Here is an 18515-nt window from a genome sequence, read left to right as displayed (position 1 = left end):
CGAAATTAACATGCGCGCGCGCTAATACAATCATACAGCTTCATACATGATTTCCGTCATCAAGGATTGCTCATGACGGTATAAGCGGAGATATATATACCTCCATGGATTGATAAAACGCCCTATTACATTTGACAAAGGTATCGAACGTAACTCTAAATAAACATAAAAATTAAACGCCACATCGCAGGCGTTCCATTATTTGAGGAAATAATCGATCAACAAATACAGGAAGTGCAAGAATGGCAGACACGAGCGTGAGTTCAAGTTATGTTGTCGTTTTTGGATTTCTGATATTCTGATATTCATATTCTAGTCATTTTTTTGAAAATGAAATGCCCAATCACAAAGTTTCTTTTAGTACCTATAAGGAATCACAGTTACGACTGAACTTAGAGTCTTTAGAGATTTGACGTCAGAATATCAGTTTGTTTCGCAAGTGTTAAAACCTGACCATACTTTGTATCACCATGGTATCACCATGTTCCAACACTTAGAAATCACAGGTACCCAAAACGAAATTGTAATACATCTTTGTATTAGGAACTTTAAAGTAAGAACTAAACGGAAAGAACTCAGTCCAGTTGTTTACCGTGTCACTTAGTTGCAAAATAGTGATTGTTACTAGTGTGTCCCCTCATTGTAATTTGTTTTTAATTGAAATGTTACCACATACTATTTAGTTTAATATCATAACTAGGCAAAGCCCATAAGCTCGCGCAGGATTCATTTGTGACCGGCTGCCTGGGCCAGGGTTGATACACTTGATTTGGGGTCATTTTCCAGGGGTATTGACCATCAAAATTTATTTTATTGAATGACATCTAATTCTCTGACATGGACGAGAAGTAAAGAAAGTCAACACTCTATGCAGTTGTTGGTTTCAAAAACCATCATAGCCATTAGATTAATATTGTTCATTTTCAATCAGCCAACTTATCATAGACCCTCCACCAACGTGCACACAAATGTTTTGTTGACATGTTGCCAAACATCACGATTTCTCAATTCAACTCGATGATTTAGGAATGTTACTATACCAACAAACACAGGAAAGTAGTTATTCTTTCTAGAACATGTAAAAAAATCAATTATCGACAACATAAATGTCAAAACCACACTTCCACAACCCGGAAATTAAACTGCGCTGTCATCAGTGGTCCGTATCGTGTACTACCGCCATGCATCAAACTTCCAAATAGTGTAAAGATTTCTCCTTGAGGTACAGTGATGCCTCGATACTCGTTACAATGTTATGATAATCGTGCCAACAGGCCTAGTGTTACAATATTGCAATGCATGGTGATGTTATGTCACCTATGCTATACGATGATACAGTAGTGCGCGTGCTGAGAATGCACGTAGAAGCACGTAGTATATGGAAGGCGCATGCGTAGTCACTGCACGCCGCAATGCATCCTTGGGAGAACCACCAAATTTTTTCGCATAGTATATACGACGCGCATGCGTACTAGTCATTGAGCCGCTACGCAGCAGCTTTGCTGCCGCTGTGCGAGCTAATAGTTGTCAATCCTTTGTGTGTTTTTAAAGTAATGTAATAATTGTGATTTGACCATTAGGCAACAGGGTTCGCCACAGGCCAAATTTGTGTCGTGGGCTGCGACGCCTTCATTGATTCCAGCGACACTAGTCATCCTATAAACTAGCTGCAATAATTGTAGCGTCTTGTTGCAGTTTTGTGGGTTTTTACGTCTGTTTTGGTGACTTTTTAAGTTTTAGTGTTTAACCCGCACCTAACGCTACAATTCCTAGTGCAGGAATTCCAATCAGCTGATGCGATGCGGATCTGCATCGCACTTATCAATCCTTATTTTTGCCAAAATATCGACCTACCTACGGAAAATCTGACATTTCCTAACCGCAACACTTCCTAGGAATCCCCCGCAGCACAATCGACGCCCCGATCTGCCCTTTCCCCCGTCAAAAACGGCCGCCGAACATGCGAGACTAGACAATTTTGAAAACGAAGGTCGTTGATCACGTGATACATTTGCCGAGATCTCGTAGCCGCGAAAGCAGACGAAAAAACCCACAAAACCACAACAAGACGCTACAATTATTGCAGCTACCCATGATCCTATTCAGTGAGCACTATATCAGAGCTGCTTACACAATAACAGCTTCACACTGGTCACAGTTGTAAAAATGAACAACAAACAATAAAAATCTCTTGGTGGAAAGAACAATGTAGACGACCATTAATTACGTATACTCCACTATTTATGAAGATGAAGTGTGAACTGGCTACATCAATCAATGTCTGCATGAAGGCACAGTCACGTGTGAAATAATGTTCCTTCCACTGGATGGTGTTATTCTTGTCGAGGAGGATCATAACAAAAAATAATGACGTTATGAAAGGTATTTACGATATTCAAAAATTACCGTTACGGTGGCTATTGTGATCAAGAAGAAAGTTAGGAAACCGAAGGAGGCTACAGGGCATGCATCGGAGATACACAACAATTTCAATGTGATCACCAAGGCATTACATCAATCATTAAACATGTTACTAAACTAGAAAATGTCACTACACTATTGTTCAACATGTCAATGAATGAATATATTATGCTAATTATGATATAATCACCGAGAATGACAGTTTGTTCAAAATGTGGAGGAATTGCTTTGGAAAGGCATTCAAAAAACCCATTTTGGATCAATGTTGTTGCAGGTTAGTTTTCAATCAGGGTAAAGTGTTTCCTAAGAGTTCCATTGGTGGTTATGTTTTGGTTGTATTTGTTGATTTTGGAATTAAAATGGATCGTTGAAATTGTTGTGTATCTCCAATGCATGCCCTGTAGCTTCCTTCAGTTTCCTAACTTTCTTCTTTATCAGAACAGTCACCATAACACTTGTAAATATCTTTAATAATTTAAAAAGTTATTATTTTGTATTATGATCATCCAAGACTAGAATAACACCGTCCAGGAATGGAATATGAGTTCACATGTGACTGTGCATGAAGGCTATGTGTGAATAGACTTTCGATGTGTATTCTTCAATGTCATGAAAAAAGAGTTGAACAGACTAATGTACCTCGCCAATTATAAGTTTCGTGTTCAATTTACTCTGAAAACACTTTTAGTTTGTAGTTTGACATTGTTGATTGGTACACCGTACGACTACGATGAAAGCATGGATTTTCTGATATGATGGCCATGATGTCACAAACTATCGCGAGTTTTTGGAGTCCTCAGTATTAAAGTATAGTAAGTCTTGCATTTCACGAGATTTCGGACAGACACGATGCCTGCATGTAGCTATACACAAACTTTTTGTGTTTCGAAAGTCTACTTTATTTGTGGACATTTAGATTGAAATAATTTCAGCTTTCCTAAGAAAAATAATCAAAAACACCGATTGAAAAAATTAATATGTAAAGTTACATGTATGAGTTTCTTCTTGGTGCTAATATTTTGAAGTAATAAATTGGCCTTCAACTTTCCTTTGACCATATGTACTACTTGCTTATTATTATGATGTAATTTGATCTGTGAAGTTACTCACAAATATTGTTTTGTTATGTAAATATATGTTAATTTATGCTAATGAGCCATTACCCCATCAACTCCTGTGGAGAACCCAGGGTCACAACGTTTGGAAATAAACCATTGTTATACAGGGCTTGACATTAACTTTTTCCTTTTGTAGTCCTAGTGGGCTACCAATTTCAGAAATTAGTAGCCCAAGGATTGTGACCTGTAGTCCCATATTTCTAAACGGAAAACAGATTTCCTCTATTGGAAAAACGTGTGTTATAAAAATACTTTCATGTCCATAAATCGTCCATCTTCATCACATAATCAGTGGTAGCCTGAGTGGGCTATCAGCTGCAGATTATGGTAGTCCCATGACGAGAATTGGTAGTCTGCACAGTGGGCATGGGATTACAGTTAATTTCAAGCATTGTTATAAGTCTAGGTGTTGTGATAAAAAGATGAGCTTAACACCAGCAATAATTGACAAGGAATAATTGACCTCTGACCTCTGTTTAGGAACAAATTTATGAAGGAGGAGAAGAGTCGGAAGGAAGACAGATGTTGAGAAGCTGGCTGAATAAACGAATGAAAATTAGCATGACAGATGGACGAACTCTTATAGGAACTTTCCTTTGTACAGATAAAGATAGAAATGTAATTCTTGGTTCATGTGAAGAATATGTCAATCCACCAGGTTAGTACGATAGTAAGAATATGTCAGTCCACCAGGTTAGTACGATAGTAAGAATATGTCAATTCACCAGGTTAGTACGATAGTAAGTATATGTCAATTCACCAGGTTTGTACGATAGTAAGAATATGTCAATCCACCAGGTTTGTACAATAGTATGAGTATGTCAATCCACCAGGTTTGTACGATAGTAAGTATATGTCAATCCACCAGGTTAGTACGATAGTAAGAATATGTCAATCCACCAGGTTTGTACGATAGTATGAGTATGTAAATCCACCAGGTTTGTACAATAGTATGAGTATGTCATTCCACCAGGTTAGTACAATAGTATGAATATGTCAATCCACCAGGTTAGTACGATAGTAAGAATATGTCAATCCACCAGGTTAGTACGATAGTAACAATATGTCAATCCACCAGGTTAGTACGATAGTAAGAATATGTCAATCCACCAGGTTTGTACGATAGTAAGAATATGTCAATCCACCAGGTTTGTACGATAGTAAGAATATGTCATTCCACCAGGTTTGTACGATAGTAAGAATATGTCATTCCACCAGGTTTGTACGATAGTATGAATATGTCAATCCACCAGGTTAGTGCGATAGTAAGAATATGTCAATTCACCAGGTTTGTACGATAGTAAGAATATGTCATTCCACCAGGTTTGTACGATAGTATGAGTGTGTCAATCCACCAGGTTAGTACAATAGTGTGAGTATGTCAATCCACCAGGTTTGTACAATAGTATGAGTATGTCAGTCCACCAGGTTAGTACGATAGTAAGAATATGTCATTCCACCAGGTTTGTACAATAGTATGAGTATGTCAGTCCACCAGGTTTGTACGATAGTAAGAATATGTCATTCCACCAGGTTGGTACAATAGTATGAGTATGTCAATCCACCAGGTTAGTACGATAGTAAGAATATGTCAATTCACCAGGTTTGTACAATAGTATGAGTATGTCAATCCACCAGGTTAGTACGATAGTAAGTATATGTCAATCCACCAGGTTAGTACAATAGTATGAATATGTCAATCCACCAGGTTAGTACGATAGTATGAGTATGTCAATCCACCAGGTTAGTACAATAGTATGAGTATGTCAGTCCACCAGGTTAGTACGATAGTAAGAATATGTCAATCCACCAGGTTAGTACAATAGTATGAATATGTCAATCCACCAGGTTAGTACAATAGTATGAATATGTCAATCCACCAGGTTAGTACAATAGTAAGAATATGTCAGTCCACCAGGTTAGTATGATAGTATGAGTTTGTCAATCCACCAGGTTTGTACAATAGTATGAGTATGTCAATCCACCAGGTTAGTACAATAGTAAGAATATGTCAATCCACCAGGTTAGTACAATAGTAAGAATATGTCAATCCACCAGGTTTGTACAATAGTAAGAATGTCAGTCCACCAGGTTTGTACAATAGTATGAGTATGTCAATCCACCAGGTTTGTACGATAGTATGAATATGTCAATCCACCAGGTTAGTACAATAGTATGAGTATGTCAATCCACCAGGTTAGTACAATAGTATGAGTATGTCAATCCACCAGGTTTGTACAATAGTAAGAATATGTCAGTCCACCAGGTTTGTACAATAGTATGAGTATGTCAATTCACCAGGTTAGTACGATAGTAAGAATATGTCAGTCCACCAGGTTTGTACAATAGTATGAGTATGTCAATCCACCAGGTTTGTACGATAGTATGAATATGTCAATCCACCAGGTTAGTTCAATAGTATGAGTATGTCAATCCACCAGGTTTGTACGATAGTAAGAATATGTCAATCCACCAGGTTAGTACAATAGTATGAGTATGTCAATCCATCAGGTTAGTACAATAGTAAGAATATGTCAATCCACCAGGTTTGTACGATAGTATGAGTATGTCAATCCATCAGGTTAGTACAATAGTAAGAATATGTCAATTCACCAGGTTAGTACAATAGTAAGAATATGTCAATCCACCAGGTTTGTACGATAGTATGAGTATGTCAATCCACCAGGTTAGTACGATAGTATGAATATGTCAATCCACCAGGTTAGTACGATAGTATGAATATGTCAATCCACCAGGTTAGTACGATAGTATGAATATGTCAATTCACCAGGTTAGTACGATAGTAAGAATATGTCAATCCACCAGGTTAGTACAATAGTAAGAATATGTCAATCCACCATGCAGGTTAGTACGATAGTAAGAATATGTCAATCCACCAGGTTTGTATGATAGTATGAGTATGTCAATCCACCAGGTTTGTACGATAGTAAGAATATGTCAATCCACCAGGTTAGTACAATAGTATGAGTATGTCAATCCACCAGGTTTGTACAATAGTAAGAATATGTCATTCCACCAGGTTAGTACAATAGTATGAGTATGTCATTCCACCAGGTTAGTACAATAGTAAGAATATGTCAATCCACCAGGTTTGTACGATAGTATGAGTATGTCAATCCACCAGGTTTGTACAATAGTATGAGTATGTCATTCCACCAGGTTAGTACAATAGTAAGAATATGTCAATCCACCAGGTTTGTACGATAGTATGAGTATGTCAATCCACCAGGTTTGTACGATAGTATGAGTATGTCAATCCACCAGGTTTGTACGATAGTATGAGTATGTCAATCCACCAGGTTAGTACAATAGTATGAGTATGTAAATCCACCAGGTTTGTACGATAGTATGAGTATGTCATTCCACCAGGTTTGTACGATAGTATGAGTATGTCAATTCACCAGGTTAGTACAATAGTGTGAGTATGTCAATCCACCAGGTTTGTACGATAGTATGAATATGTCAATCCACCAGGTTAGTACGATAGTATGAGTATGTCAATCCACCAGGTTTGTATGATAGTATGAGTATGTCATTCCACCAGGTTTGTACGATAGTATGAGTATGTCAATCCACCAGGTTTGTACGATAGTATGAATATGTCAATTCACCAGGTTAGTACGATAGTAAGAATATGTCAATTCACCAGGTTTGTACGATAGTAAGAATATGTCATTCCACCAGGTTTGTACGATAGTATGAGTATGTCATTCCACCAGGTTTGTACAATAGTATGAGTATGTCAATCCACCAGGTTTGTATGATAGTAAGAATATGTCAATCCACCAGGTTTGTACGATAGTATGAGTATGTCATTCCACCAGGTTTGTACGATAGTATGAGTATGTCAATCCACCAGGTTTGTACGATAGTATGAATATGTCAATTCACCAGGTTAGTACGATAGTAAGAATATGTCAATTCACCAGGTTTGTACGATAGTAAGAATATGTCAATCCACCAGGTTTGTACGATAGTATGAGTATGTCATTCCACCAGGTTTGTACGATAGTATGAGTATGCAGGGCTCGAAATTCGCGGTAGTCCCACGTCCACAGACTACCAATGTTTGTCTCTGGGCTACCAAATTATGTGAGTGGTAGCCCAGTTGGGCTACTATGTTTTGAATGAAACTGTGACAGCCTGACTCCGACGCCTTCCCTAGCCGGGGGCCTCCGAGGTCGCAGTCCTGTGGGACGTGTTCTCGCCAAAATTAGCGTTAAAATCAGTGCGTCTTTTCCAAATTTGCATCCACACTACATGTATATCAAATGTACACGAAATACTTGTACACTGGACACGTCATTCTTCCGTATAACGTATACACAGCTTGTACTTCTAAAATATCACAACAAAACATTTATATGCAACAATATTCTGTATAGCAATTTAATGTTATCTTTCTGTACTTTCAATTTTCCATGGTAATCACTCTCTGGAAATATGATCTCTGGCCCAGGCCATTTCGGCTCTTCTCAGAGTCGGAGTACAGTACACTCTCGGTACAGCACTGCAGTAACTAAATTCCATCACATGAATGACAGCTTTAACTTTCAACTTGACAGAGACACAGTTGTAATGGTGTTTGATAAAATCTTATGCTGCTGATGAGAACTGTTATCTTGGTATACACCTGTCCTACAGATTCGTTTATTCTTGAACGATGCCTAAAACATTCCGTGTGTAAACCACGCTTACGCAACTACAGAGAGCATGCAGTGGTGAATGGTAAAATTCAAGTAATGCATTTGATCTAGTAGTTGAAGTTTTAGTGAGAATGAAATGGTGACGTGATGGTTTGAATTTATCTGAGTGAAGTTTTCAGCATGGACTGTCTGCCGATGTGGTCTTAGACTCTGTTTGATTATCTCTTCGCCCATGAATGGAAGGGGCTTTGCCGTAATGGCCGTCATGTATTGATACAAAACCTGTCTAACCCGTCTGTTAATAAGTAACCAATCACGTGGATAGATAATGATAACAGCACATAGTTTCTAAACTACCCAAGACGTAGTCTCCACATCAGGAAATGGCCATGGGGCTTATGAAACTGTTTATACGTTTTCCATACGTTGAATCATATTCAGATTTTACAGGTCTCACTGCACCAAGAGATTTAGCTAATAGTTACAAGTAAGAACTCCGACTAGATATCTTACTATTCATTGCAATAATAACCGTACATTGTTTGCTAACAGTAAGCCTCATATGTCCCCTCTTTATGACACGTCCCCAGAGGACACATACATGCAAAAAATTGCATCCCCAATGTCAAAGATGGCGTGAAATACACACACATAAAGCGTTAACGTGACCTCTCAAGTTATTCAATCAATCATCAAATTCAATACATCATATAGTTACATATATACACAGACACCATTAATTTAGGAATGTATGCATATGGGCTACCAGTCACTGCTCTTGGGCTACCAAATTTAAATGATGGTAGCCCAACTGGGCTACCAAGAAAAAAAACGAATTTCGAGCCCTGGTATGTCAATCCACCAGGTTAGTACGATAGTAAGAATATGTCATTCCACCAGGTTTGTACGATAGTATGAGTATGTCAATCCACCAGGTTAGTACAATAGTATGAGTATGTCATTCCACCAGGTTAGTACAATAGTATGAGTATGTCATTCCACCAGGTTTGTACGATAGTATGAGTATGTCAATCCACCAGGTTAGTACAATAGTATGAGTATGTCATTCCACCAGGTTTGTACATGTACGATAGTAAAAGTTATGAAAGAGATACTACATGTAGTTTGTACATGGCTTGGTTTGATAATCTCCCAGAAGTTAAGAGATAAACCTCCTTTAACTGATACCTTGGTAATTAGGGGTGTTTTGATTTAGATAAGAAGAAAAGAATGGACAAGATGTCTTTATTTAGTCAATGAAGAGAGAATTATATACGGCTGAAAGAGAGAAACCAAGCCAGGGAAAGAAGGAAAAAAAAATTTCCATCACCATAAAAATCAGTCAGTTGATAAATACATATATCACACAAAAAATAAGTTCTATTCACCACAAAACTTAATCATGCAATCAGTCAATCAGTCAATCAATCAATCAATCAATCAAATAATCAATAAAATGACCGATCAATCAATTACATGCTGGCTGATCCTTGTGGTTAGCCTTGAGAAAGATATCACCTACCAACTTTTAGTTTTATTTAATCAAATGCAATCTACTTTTCTTGTAGAAAGTGAATGTAAAGAAGATCCAAGGGTACTCGGACTTGCCATGGTGCCAGGACCACATATTGTATCTATTGAGGTGGATTTATATAGCCCAAGACAGGCTGAGATGTGAACAATCTGTCTCTGATACAACAAGCATGATTTTCAATGTACAGGAAGTACAGAATGCATAGTAGATGTATTCATGTTATGGGAGATGGCATTCAGATCAAAGTGACTTATGGGAGATGTTGACTATAAGATAGGTCATGTTGTTTAGTCCTATCAGGCTTCTTAACCATGACTGTACTAATGTACCCAATATTCCCCACAAGCAACCAGACTGGGTTGCAGCCAATCAATATTGTTAAATGCTCTACAAGGTATCAAACTGACCATGATGTCAGCCTTTCAGTGCTGATTTATGAGACCAGCCACCTAATCTTACAGCAACAGTAAACTGTAAGTTTGGAGCCAAAGTCTTGTATTTTATCAATACAAGTACAAACAATTAACAAGTATCACCATAAGACACAATCATTCTTAAGATCAGAAGGAGAAACTATCCTGTCTTTTTAATTTTTAATCCACCTAATGACCTCTGTTTGAACTTTTACATTTTTTGTAATCACAAGTTCAAGGAGTGGCTTAAATCCTTTGATCTAGCAGGCACAGTCCCATAGAATAGTATAGACTATGAATGCTGGCTGATAGCGTGACATGATGGTCTATCTTACAGACTAGTACAGTCCCATAGAATAGTACAGATGTTGAGTGCTAGCTGATAGCGTGGCATGATGGTCTATCTTACAGACTAGTACAGTCCTATAGAATAGTACAGACAATGAGTGCTGGCTGATAGCGTGGCATGATGGTCTATCTTACAGACTAGTACAGTCCCATAGAATAGTACAGACAATGAGTGCTGGCTGATAGCGTGGCATGATGGTCTATCTTACAGACTAGTACAGTCCTATAGAATAGTACAGACGTTGAGTGCTGGCTGATAGCGTGGCATGATTGTCTATCTTACAGACTAGTACAGTCCTATAGAATAGTACAGACGTTGAGTGCTGGCTGATAGCGTGACATGATGGTCTGTCTTACAGACTAGTACAGTCCCATAGAATAGTACAGACTATGAGTGCTAGCTGATAGCGTGGCATGATGGTCTATCTTACAGACTATGGGAGATAGCCTTCATGTCAAAGTTAGTTATAAGAGAAACAAGTATCACTATGTCAGAAGAAATATACTTCCACTTCATAAACTGAACATTGAAATACAAAAATATATGGAATCTCCAAAGGAATTATTAAATTATCTGTTTCAAGAAGCATACAAGTTAATTAATATAGCATATCCTATTTTTAATGTAAAGACGTGTTATTCTGTCAATTAGTATTGTAGTAACCAAAAATTAGTGATGTTGATCCATTGTGAAAGTGTACAATAGCTGTAAGTGGACTTTACAGTCAATAATACATGTACAAATTGTTAACCTATCAAATAATTAGACATTGTACATTTGAATTAGAGGCTGATTTTATCCATAAGTACAATGTACATGTAGTACCTTAACAGAATAGAATCATAAGGGTGCAGACCCCAAAATTAATTTGATTGGATTTATTGTACTATATGATATGACATGTACAGGTTACAAGTAAGTACCTGCATTCAGCATGTAACATTTTCAATACAGGCGTTCATCTTATAAATAAATATTTCTAGTTAATCACAGTTGTAGTTGTTGTTCTAAATAACCCCTCATTATCTCCTTTTAACTTTCTATTTTCACTTGTGTCCCATTGTCTTAACTTACATGTACACACAGTTATACATATGAGAATGTGTCCATAGGTGGAGGCATGGTTACTATACTCCTTTTTTAAGGATTTCTACAAAATCGTCCTGCTCTCGTTGAATCAAGCAACACCAATTTAACTTTTAACCATCAGTCAAGTGCGTCAGGGTTAATATCTAATTAAGCAATAACTGCCCGCCGAAGGCGGGTATACACTCGAATATGGTACAATTTGCTCCATATAATCCGGCTCGTGCTATATGTCGCGAATTGTACCAAAATCTCGTGTATACCCTCCTTCGGCGGGCGGTTATTGCTTAATTAGATATTTTATGCATTTATTAAAATAAGCTATGGTAAAATATTGTTTCTATTCATCTATGGCATGTTTATTTCTGTTTCACACGAAAACACTTGGCACAGTGAATCTCAGTTTGTTTTACTATATAATTTCTAGGACGAGAATCTCAAAATCAGTTAAGATTAGGGATAATTGATTTATCCCCAATATTATCATGCAATACAAAAACATTACAATTAATCAGCATAGAGATGATTATTATGTAGACTTCTGTTTATATTGTGCATGGAGTGCAAAGCATATTCAAACACTAGACTGCACACATGTATTCTATATGTTTCTTATAAAAGATGTGATCATTATGGGATGTATGAATGTGTGTTGAATCCCTTTTATATACAAGAGGACATAGTTTTTCCTTTATTTTTATTTATTACTTTTATTAATTATTATTATTATTTTTTTTTTTGGGGGGGGGGCAAGTTTAATACACACACTCACAATGCTTGACTGCCAATAGTGAGGAGTTATGAGGGTATGGTGCCATTGTCACTCTCAAACATGAAAACTTATAGTTTGTGTTGGTGTTGGTGTAAAAATAACTTGAATATGACACAGGGTGAAGATGACGAATGCAGGTGGAGATGCAGGAAGTATGGCGAATGTAGATGAAGATGCAGCAAAGATGACGAATGCAAACAGAGATGCGGTGAAAATGGAGACAGTGGTGGAAGTGCGAAATTTGTGTCTGTGGATGTTAGGTACGAGAGAAAGTCCATAGCCAGGCAAGTGAAAATAATCCAAACTACCGACCCACTGACCTATTAACCTAACCTGAGGACAACCCAAAATGAGAAGAAAGAGAAAAAAGATGAACTGTTTGTGTATATGTAATATGTGGTCATGCGTAGTGATGGCAAAAAAGGACCGAGGCGTGAGGTAGTTGATGGCGATGATGATGAAAATAAGGGTAGTATTTGAAATGTGTAGGTTGGGGAGGGGGTTATAAGAACAACAGTCACTCACTCATTCATTCATTCATACTTAGAAAAGTAATTAGCATTTTAATTTCGCAAGATTTTGATAATCATTTTCTTTGGCCTTTGTAACCATCTTGGGTTTTGTTATAGTTCCATGCTAATACTGGGTGCTAGTATTCAATTCCCACATGTCTTGCAATAGTGCTATTACAGGGTGCTAGTATTCACTTCCCACATTTCTTGCAATAGTGCTATTTAATACTGGGTTCTAGTATTCAATTCCCACATGTCTTGCAATAGCTATTCTTATTTCAATTTTACAACTCAAATATCTATTTTTCTGTTCTATATTCCATTTTACAATTCGTCATTCCAAAACTGAATGCAATGAAACAACTGAACTTTCATTTCTGAATGAAATTTTACAACTCAACTTTCCATTTTTTAATTCTGTATTCTATTTTCCATGTTTAATTCTGTATTCTATTGTACAGTTCGACATTCGATTACTCTGCTTCCTGTTTTATTCGACTACTCATTCTTCTAAACCCAATTTCACAGTTACACATTTGATTTCAGGGTTCCACTATTCGACATTCTATTTCTCAGTTCAACATTGTATTTCATAGTTCAACATTCTATTTCTCAGTTCAACATTTTGATTTCACGGTTCTACGATTCAACATTTTATCTTACAAATCAACATCACTACCTTCAATCTTAGTGTTCTAAATTTGATTTCACCATTAACATACAAAAGTATTCTAAGAATAATGCTTGTCACATTTGACTCGATGATGCTCGATATCTTATTTGGCATGGTAAACATCTCCAGTGACTTGGGGTGTTCAAATTAGGTCTACCAGCAGAACGTGCGATAGAGTACTTGAATGAGATGTACACATGGCGAATATGCAGATGACGACTCAAATAAGTTGTCGAGGCGAGTCAAATAAGTTATCGAAGAGCCAAAGAAGTTGTTGAGGCAAATAAGTTATCGAGGAGCCAAATAAATTGTTGAGACGAGTCAAATAAGATGTCGAGGTGCCAAATAAGTTATTGAGACGAATCAATTAATAAGATGTCGAGTTGCCAAATAAGTTGTTGAGACGAATCAAATAAGTTGTACATAATAATGGCCCCAATAATGCGCCATAGTCCTCGCATATTAATGTTTCGTCCCCAGACATTAATGTTGCATCCTGTGTTAAGTAAATCTCGTCGATAAGAAAAGAATGTTTCTGCAATCAGAGATAAGATTTTAATCGACTTAAATTCATATTTCGGCTTGTGATTTAATACTTTTTACACAAATTTAGAGTTTTTTCACGAAAACTTGGTGTACTGCTCTGAGGATTAATAGTTTGCAATGTGATGTTTTAAGTCTTGTTACAAAACTTTAGAAAAATTGGCTCTAATGTTTCAAACGTTGCACCAAAAATTAAACCTTTTATACTGCAACTTAAATGTTATCACTCGAAAATAAAGTTTGGGCCACAAGAATGAAAATTTTCGTTTTGCAAATTAATTTTCTGCTCTGTAAAAAGAAAGTTTTTGTCACAGAAATAGTAGTTTTTTGCTTTGATATTTTTATTTTGACCAAAAAAAATAATGTCTTGTCATATGAAAGTAAAGTTTTATTCTTGTATCAAATATTTTGCTCTCAAAAATCAATTATTTATTTCACAAATTTAGTTTTCCTCTGTCTCCTATGGGCCACCCTAATCGCGCATATAGCACTACTGAACCTAGTTCAGTTGTGCTAAAAAAATAACTATTTGTTAACGAATATGGCCAATTCCCAAGCCCCTGTATATGAACGATGACGTACGTCTCCTTTCCATTCGTAAGACTCCCTAGGTTTGAAGATACTTTCCATCCAGTGATTAAATAACAGAAAGCTGAGGCGTGAAATAAACAACTATAGCCATGTACGGTATGGCTCCGTGGACGATGGCAAATGTATGGCTTTTTATTTCGGCTGTTGGATATTTACTTGGAGACCATCTTAGTAGTGCTAATTCGTGTTCTGATGGGACATTTTTAAACGAAAATGGCGAGTGTGAAGCCTGTAATGGACCGTGCCCTATAAGTAAGTATACATGTATGTACTCAACCCATAAATACATATATACGTGCAGTCGATATGACATGACCTCGATACACTCATATGTCTTCCGCTGTACGAAGAACTCCATACTAAGACAATCATTTCTATATATAACGCTCGATTGCCCACATCGGCCTTAATATATAACTGTACAGACTGGACAGTAACAACTCTCTTTTGACTTAAACCAGAAAGTCAATATACAGGGGCACATAATTGTAGTTGGAAAGATCGTCTAGTGGTAAACGAAGGAATGTTTAAAAAATACCCATATGATATAGGTTAAGATGGCCATTGTAATAATGTATACAGATGTTGGTAGTATAAAGATATGTATGGCATTAATTGTCAACCAGTCTAATATTTGCTCTGTAGGCTAGACAACTGGGACGACAAAAATTATTAGCATTGACTTTTAAAGAGAACAGACTTTCCGTTATGTAAGGAGATACACTTCCTTTCAACATAAATAGCCATCATGTAATCACGTGTTCCTGTGAATTCATGTTCACACTATATAACGCCCAAAGGAAATGTAGAATCCATTTGTGTGTAGACTATTTTGGTTGCACTCTGCAGTTGTCATTTTACAGTCGATACATTTTGACACTCCGGACAGTGCGGGTAGAGTTGGAATACATATACATTACGACCGACCCCGGAATACAGTGCCATTGATGATACGATCTCTTTTCATTTATATTCATAGCTATTTGAAAGGTCAGACCGAGGGTCTATGGTCAGACCAAGCCGTGACGTTTTCTTATGCAATTAGTCAATTGCATACTTTACGGCGTGTCATTTGTTGAATTAGATAAAGTTAACAGCATGACATTTCTTGGTTTGTGTAATTCGAATTAAAGTAGCTCCAATGCTGTGTGCAGAAATAAAACTAATTTTACTGAGATAGTAGTCATCTACAGACTACAGTAGAAATGTCTACAATGAGGCATACTTTACATACTTATTAATAAATGCATTATGCTGACATAGTGCGATGTGAAGCGGTGAAACACAGAGCACTCAATCAAACAAAACGTCTCAATATGTGATAGTTGTTGTGTTTGTATGAGTTAATTATCGATCTGGAGTACACTAATTGCACTCGAGTAAAGTTGTATAAAATTTAACAATTTATAAAATGAATAACCATGTGTAATTTCCGGAGACAACGTGATTTATGTTTCTGTCACAGATCGAAGGTAACATGAATGTCTGATGCTGTAAATAATTGAATTGGCGTAATGAGAAAGGTTAAGGGTTAAAGGTTAAAGTTGTCAATATACATAGCTATGTCAGGCATTTGACATAGAAACCTTTGCAACAAAGTGGAGTGGCTATTCTATTTTCTATCACCATATGATTACATGTAAATACGGTAAAGAATAAGTTACTATTTTGTCTAGTTCCTACGGTATCGTTACGATTTTAGTTAGCGACCTCATTGGAATCCTGACTAATTACTATAACGAAGTACAGATCGAAGCCTAGCCTATATTATCGAGATACATTGCTATTACATTGATTGTTTTATCCACCACGTAGGCACTGTCACAGTGTGATAGAGGCACTGAGATGAGTTAGCACTGTGACAGAGGCAATCACAGTGACTGTGATCGCGGCCCGTGATAGAGGCACGGTGATAGAGGCATCGTGACAGAGGCACCGTGATAGAGGCTCTTTGTTTTGTCTACATGTTGTTTATTCGATCAGTCTTCTTCGTTCTACATGTTTCTAGACTCATAGACCCTCCACCAACGTCTATGCTAGAATAGACAACCTTAGTATATACTGTGTATATAATTCACCCACGAATATGACTGAGTGTAGTACATTGTATGTTTCAAGACAAAGTGTAGTAATTAGCATATAAGCTTATATTATTACATCAAATGCTATGAAACTGACAACATTGTATATTGTATCATATTTGGGTAAACATTGTTGTGTCTATGCAAGGAAAAACTAGACACCATCACGTAAAATTCAAAAGTGTACATGTATGATTGATATTCATCATGTCCATTCGTCTTGACAAGCAATGCATTGCTAGATAAACACAGATAATAGAAATAATTCTATATTAACATTATCCAGATAATACAAAGAATTCTATATGAACATTATCCAGATAATAGAAAGAATTCTATATGTACATTATCCAGATAATAGAAAGAATTCTATATGAACATTATCCAGATAATAGAAATAATTCTATATTAACATTATCCAGATAATACAAAGAATTCTATATGAACATTATCCAGATAATAGAAAGAATTCTATATGTACATTATCCAGATAATAGAAAGAATTCTATATGAACATTATCCAGATAATAGAAATAATTCTATATTAACATTATCCAGATAATACAAAGAATTCTATATGAACATTATCCAGATAGTAGAAAGAATTCTATATGTACATTATCCAGATAATACAAAGAATTCTATATGAACATTATCCAGATAATAGAAAGAATTCTATATGTACATTATCCAGATAATACAAAGAATTCTATATGAACATTATCCAGATAATAGAAAGAATTCTATATGTACATTATCCAGATAATACAAAGAATTCTATATGAACATTATCCAGATAATAGAAAGAATTCTATATGAACATTATCCAGATAATAGAAAGAATTCTATATGAACATTATCCAGATAATAGAAATAATTCTATATTAACATTATCCAGATAATAGAAAGAATTCTATATGAACATTATCCAGATAATAGAAAGAATTCTATATGAACATTATCCAGATAATAAAAAGAATTCTATATGAACATTATCCAGATAATAGAAATAATTCTATATGAACATTATCCAGATAATAGAAAGAATTCTATATGAACATTATCCAGATAATAGAAAGAATTCTATATGAACATTATCCAGATAATAGAAAGAATTCTATATGTACATTATCCAGATAATAGAAAGAATTCTATATGTACATTATCAAGATAATAGAAAGAATTCTATATGAACATTATCCAGATAATAGAAATAATTCTATATGTACATTATCAAGATAATAGAAAGAATTCTATATGTACATTATCAAGATAATAGAAAGAATTCTATATGAACATTATCCAGATAATAGAAAGAATTCTATATGAACATTATCCAGATAATAGAAAGAATTCTATATGAACATTATCCAGATAATAAAAAGAATTCTATATGAACATTATCCAGATAATACAAAGAATTCTATATGAACATTATCCAGATAATAGAAAGAATTCTATATGAACATTATTCAGATAATAGAAAGAATTCTATATGAACATTATCCAGATAATACAAAGAATTCTATATGTACATTATCCAGATAATACAAAGAATTCTATATGAACATTATCCAGATAATAGAAAGAATTCTATAAGAACATTATCCAGATAATAGAAATAATTCTATAAGAACATTATCCAGATAATAGAAAGAATTCTATATGAACATTATCCAGATAATAGAAAGAATTCTATATGAATATTATCCAGATAATACAAAGAATTCTATATGAACATTATCCAGATAATAG

At 35.7% G+C, this 18515-nt stretch overlaps 2 protein-coding genes across 5 annotated transcripts in view; both read left to right on the top strand.

Annotated features, from left to right (window-relative positions):
• Positions 1-80: 80 nt before the first annotated feature.
• On the top strand, positions 81-11455 carry LOC144445632 (N-alpha-acetyltransferase 38, NatC auxiliary subunit-like). Of its 3 annotated transcripts, none has more exons than XM_078135256.1 (3): positions 81-140; positions 4020-4197; positions 9775-11455. In XM_078135256.1, the coding sequence occupies exons 2-3, from the start codon at positions 4062-4064 to the stop codon at positions 9882-9884; spliced, it is 246 nt and encodes an 81-aa protein (XP_077991382.1). In that variant the 5' UTR covers positions 81-140; positions 4020-4061; the 3' UTR covers positions 9885-11455. The 3 variants fall into 3 exon arrangements, with proteins under 3 accessions (XP_077991382.1, XP_077991380.1, XP_077991381.1); XM_078135254.1 differs by lacking the exon at positions 81-140 and adding an exon at positions 187-257; XM_078135255.1 differs by lacking the exon at positions 81-140 and adding an exon at positions 3215-3233.
• Positions 11456-14761: 3306 nt separating this feature from the next.
• Positions 14762-18515, top strand: part of LOC144445565 (epidermal growth factor receptor-like) — a 57471-nt gene continuing 53717 nt past the window's right edge. For both annotated transcript variants that reach the window (XM_078135170.1, XM_078135172.1), the window contains exon 1: positions 14762-14931. In XM_078135170.1, coding sequence (XP_077991296.1) covers positions 14769-14931 — 163 coding nt within the window. In that variant the 5' untranslated portion in view covers positions 14762-14768. The remainder of the gene's footprint in view (positions 14932-18515) is intronic.

The sequence above is a fragment of the Glandiceps talaboti genome, chromosome 14, assembly GCF_964340395.1.
Source record: "Glandiceps talaboti chromosome 14, keGlaTala1.1, whole genome shotgun sequence".
Lineage (NCBI taxonomy): Eukaryota > Metazoa > Hemichordata > Enteropneusta > Spengelidae > Glandiceps > Glandiceps talaboti.
The sequence above is the reverse complement of the archived record's forward strand: the minus strand, read 5'-3'. Positions and strand labels throughout refer to the sequence as shown.

What these genes read in the sequence shown, in the direction of transcription:
- LOC144445632 (XM_078135254.1), top strand. An exon ending in AGAATATGTCAATCCACCAG is followed by an intron (nt 4,198 to 9,774) that starts GTTAGTACGATA and finishes CTTTTCTTGTAG; the next exon opens with AAAGTGAATGTAAAGAAGAT.